Source organism: Carlito syrichta, unplaced genomic scaffold (genome assembly GCF_000164805.1).
Source record: "Carlito syrichta isolate Samal-C Ts95f unplaced genomic scaffold, Tarsius_syrichta-2.0.1 Scaffold308775, whole genome shotgun sequence".
Classification (NCBI taxonomy): domain Eukaryota; kingdom Metazoa; phylum Chordata; class Mammalia; order Primates; family Tarsiidae; genus Carlito; species Carlito syrichta.
Window position 1 is genome coordinate 6,600 of NW_007252871.1, and position 3,685 is coordinate 10,284.

Consider the following 3,685-nt stretch of genomic DNA (forward strand, 5'->3'; position numbering starts at 1 on the left):
CCACTGCACTCCAGTCTGGGTGACAGAGTGAGACTCCAACTCAAAAAAGAAAAAAAAAGAATTATTGAAAAACTGGGTTTTGGCTTGGGAAATAAGAGTCATCTTAGTATCAACTCCCTTTCTAGCAGATTGTGAAACATAAGGCAACTCATTTTACCCCTCCTAACCCCAGTTCTGTCTCTGGGATAGGAATCCTTTTGTAACTTAGATTATGTGATTACTGAATTTTTACTTACATGATAAGGAAATGGAAAGTAGGTAATGAAAGGAAGATGATTAAGTAAGAGCTGGGGTAGGCTTTATTTTTGTTCTCTGGTGAGAGAATCCTAGAGCTGAATGATTTGCTTTCTTTCAGTGTGATCCGCCTGATCATGCAGTACCTGAAGGAGAACAGTTTACATCGGGCATTAGCCACCTTACAGGAGGAGACAACTGTGTCTCTGAATACCGTGGACAGCATCGAAAGTTTTGTGGCAGACATTAATAGTGGCCATTGGGATACTGTTTTACAGGCTATACAGTCTCTGAAGTTGCCAGACAAAACCCTCATTGACCTCTATGAACAGGTAAGAGTGGTAGTGATGCTTATCCCCCGGGTTTCTTTGTTGTGGGCCCACACCTGGGAGAAGCATCCGTGAGCATTCCTTCCAGTATAGTCCATAACAGTATATATTTTTCTCTCTCCTTGGGAAATCCAAAATTTCCCCAAATTGAAATTCTTTCTTTTTTTGTTTTTTTTTTTTGAGTTGGAGTCTCACTCTGTCACCCAGACTGGAGTGCAGTGGCCGCTCCCGGCCACCGCAGCCTTGACCTGCTGGGCTCCAGCGATCCTTCTGCCTCAGCCTTCCAAGTAGCTGGAACTACAGGCGCGTGCTACCACACCCAACTCATTTTGATTTATTGTAGAGATGAGGTCTTGCCAAGTTGCCCAGGTGGGTCTAGAACCCGCGGGCTCTGACAATCCACTTACCTCAGCCTCCCAAAGGCGCGGGATTACAGGCTGAGCCACTGAACCTGGCTGAAATTATTTCTTATGTGATCATTAAATGAATTATTCTGAACCAACTGGTATACAAGTTAACTGCTCAGTCCTCCACAAGACTTTTTTCACTTTAGATACCAGATGCACTTTGGGGATCCCCAGGCTACCTGCTCTTCTTCCCAACTGGCTACAAATTGAGGAGTTCCCTCAACCCATTCAGATTTGGTAATTTGCTAGGATGACTTGAGAAGTCAGGAAAGGAAAGCTCTGTACTTAGGACTTGTGGTTTTATTATCAAGGCTACAGATCAGAATCAGCCAGATGATGAGATGCACAGGACTAGGTCTGAGAGGATCATGAATGCAGAACTTCCATGCTGTCCCTGTGGAATCAGGGTGTGCCACCCACTTGGCGTGTCAATATGTTCACCAACCAGGAAGCTCCGCTGAGGCTTATATTGGGGTTTCATTATATAGGCAAGATTGATAACTCAGTTTCTAGCCTCCTTCTCTCCCTGCTCTCCCACCTTAAAGCCTCAACTTTCTTATCACATGGTTGGCCCTGTCCTGGACCTTCACCTTAGCACAAACTAAGATGTGATTCAAGGAGCTCATGAATAACAAAGACACTCCATGTCACTGGTAAAATTCCAAGAGTTTTAGAAGCTCCAAGCCAGGAACCTCAGACAAAGATCAGACAAATTACCTATTATAAAACAGAACAGAGTAGACTTTCTAGAAATTAGCTTGTAGTTTGTTTGAAGTAAAAATAGGAAGTTGGTTTGTTTCTTTACAATCCGTATGAGTTTAGTAATCCCTAAAGAAAATTTTGGTAATTGGAGGAAGGTTTCTCTGGAGACCATGGAGATACTCCCATCTTTAGTTTTCTTCAGTATCTATATTCTGAACAAGAGGTCTGAAAGGAGAGATGATTTGGTAGATTAAAAATAAAGGATGAGGCCATGCTCGGTGGCTCAGCCTGTAATCCCAGCACTTTGGGAGACCGAGGTGAGTGGATTGCCTGAGCCTGCGGGTTCGAGACCTGCCTGGGCAACTTGGTGAGACCTCATCTCTACAATAAATCAAAAAATCAGCCGGTCGTGGTAGCGCGCACCTGTAGTTCCAGCTACTTAGAAGGCTGAGGCGGAAGGATCGCTGGAGCCCAGCAGGTTGAGGCTGTGGTGACTGGAAGCAGCCACTGCACTCCAGTCTGGGTGACAGAGTAAGACTCCAACTCAAAAAAAAAAAAAAAAAAGGATGAGGTTTGAAGGATTGAAGTTATTACTTCCGTTGGTCACCTAAAATTTCTAGAGAGAAAGAAAAAGTGTTTTCTAGTACTAGAAATCACTTTGGTAGGCCATATCTGTGTTAGAAATTTTACTGAAAAAGGGTTTTACAAGAATGTATTGAAACATGCATATTCTTTCACTTGTCTAGGTTGTTCTGGAATTGATAGAGCTCCGTGAACTAGGTGCTGCCAGGTCACTTCTGAGACAGACTGACCCCATGATCATGTTAAAACAAACACAGCCAGAGCGGTATATTCATCTGGAGAATCTCTTGGCCAGGTCTTATTTTGATCCTCGTGAGGTATGACTGTGGTAATGAAAAGAAACTTTTGTTAACTTGGAAGATGCAATAATGTGAGGTTTTTTTTTGTTTTTTGTTTTTACCATTTTCTTGGCCACTTTTGTTTTTGTGATTTTGAAGAGTGATGCTTTTTTGTTCATGTATGTTGCTTGAAATTTGCCTATGTTAAAGAGAATAATCTTGTTCCGTTTTCTGAGTACTTGAAGGTCTTTTCTCCTATACACCCCATTTTAGAGTATTCAGTGTTGTTTAGTAAAGAAGCAGAAATTTTTATCCTGATGTCATTTCCACATTAGCCCTCCCTGAAGTGCTGCCTGACTGCTGGTATGTTCATTTATGTCTTTGCCCCTGACAATTGCAGTTTCTTTGCAGCCCTTTTAGACCCTAGAAGCTTGTGCTTTTGTTTCTTAGCTGGTTATGCTTACTAGTAGAGCATAGTGACTGATATTCTTTTATTTTTCCAAAACCTTATTGTATGTATAGTTTCATTCTTCCTCACAAAGCCTTTCAGTTTAGTTTTGTCACAATGAGAGGAAGTTCTTCTGGGCTGGGAGTCATTTAAGAAATTACTAGCCGGGCTCGGTGGCTCAGCCTGTAATCCCGCGCCTTTGGGAGCTGAGGTGAGTGGATTGCCTGAGCCCGCGGGTTCGAGACCCGCCTGGGCAGCGAGACCTCATCTCTACAGTAAATCAAAAAAATCAGCCGGGCGTGGTAGCGCATGCCTGTAATTCCGGCTACTTGGAAGACTGAGACGGTAGGATCGCCGGAGCCCAGCAGGTCGAGGCTGCGGTGGCCGGGAGTGGCCACTGCACTCCAGTCTGAGCGACAGAGTGAGACTCCAACTAAAAAAAAAAAAAAAATAGAAATTACTAAAGCTGGGCACAGTGGCTCATGCCTATAATCCCAGTACTTTGGGAGGCGGAGGCGACAGGATTGCCTGAGCCCAGGGGTTCAAGACCAGCCTGGGCAATTTGGCAAGAGCTCTTCTCTACAATTAAAAAAAAAAAATTTAGCCGGGCTCGGTGGCTCAGCCTGTAATCCCACGCCTTTAGGAGGCTGAGGTGAGTGGACTGCCTGAACCCGCGGGCTCGAGACCCTCCTGGGCAGGTGAGAC

The 3,685-nt window shown here is 44.2% G+C and overlaps 1 protein-coding gene across 1 annotated transcript in view; it reads left to right on the forward strand.

Moving 5' to 3' along the window:
* SMU1 (DNA replication regulator and spliceosomal factor) overlaps positions 1 to 3,685 on the forward strand; it is a 33,693-nt gene that overhangs the window by 5,841 nt on the left and 24,167 nt on the right. Inside the window, exons 2-3 of the mRNA XM_008065689.2 lie at positions 356 to 566; positions 2,419 to 2,571. Coding sequence (XP_008063880.1) covers positions 356 to 566; positions 2,419 to 2,571 — 364 coding nt within the window. The remainder of the gene's footprint in view (positions 1 to 355; positions 567 to 2,418; positions 2,572 to 3,685) is intronic.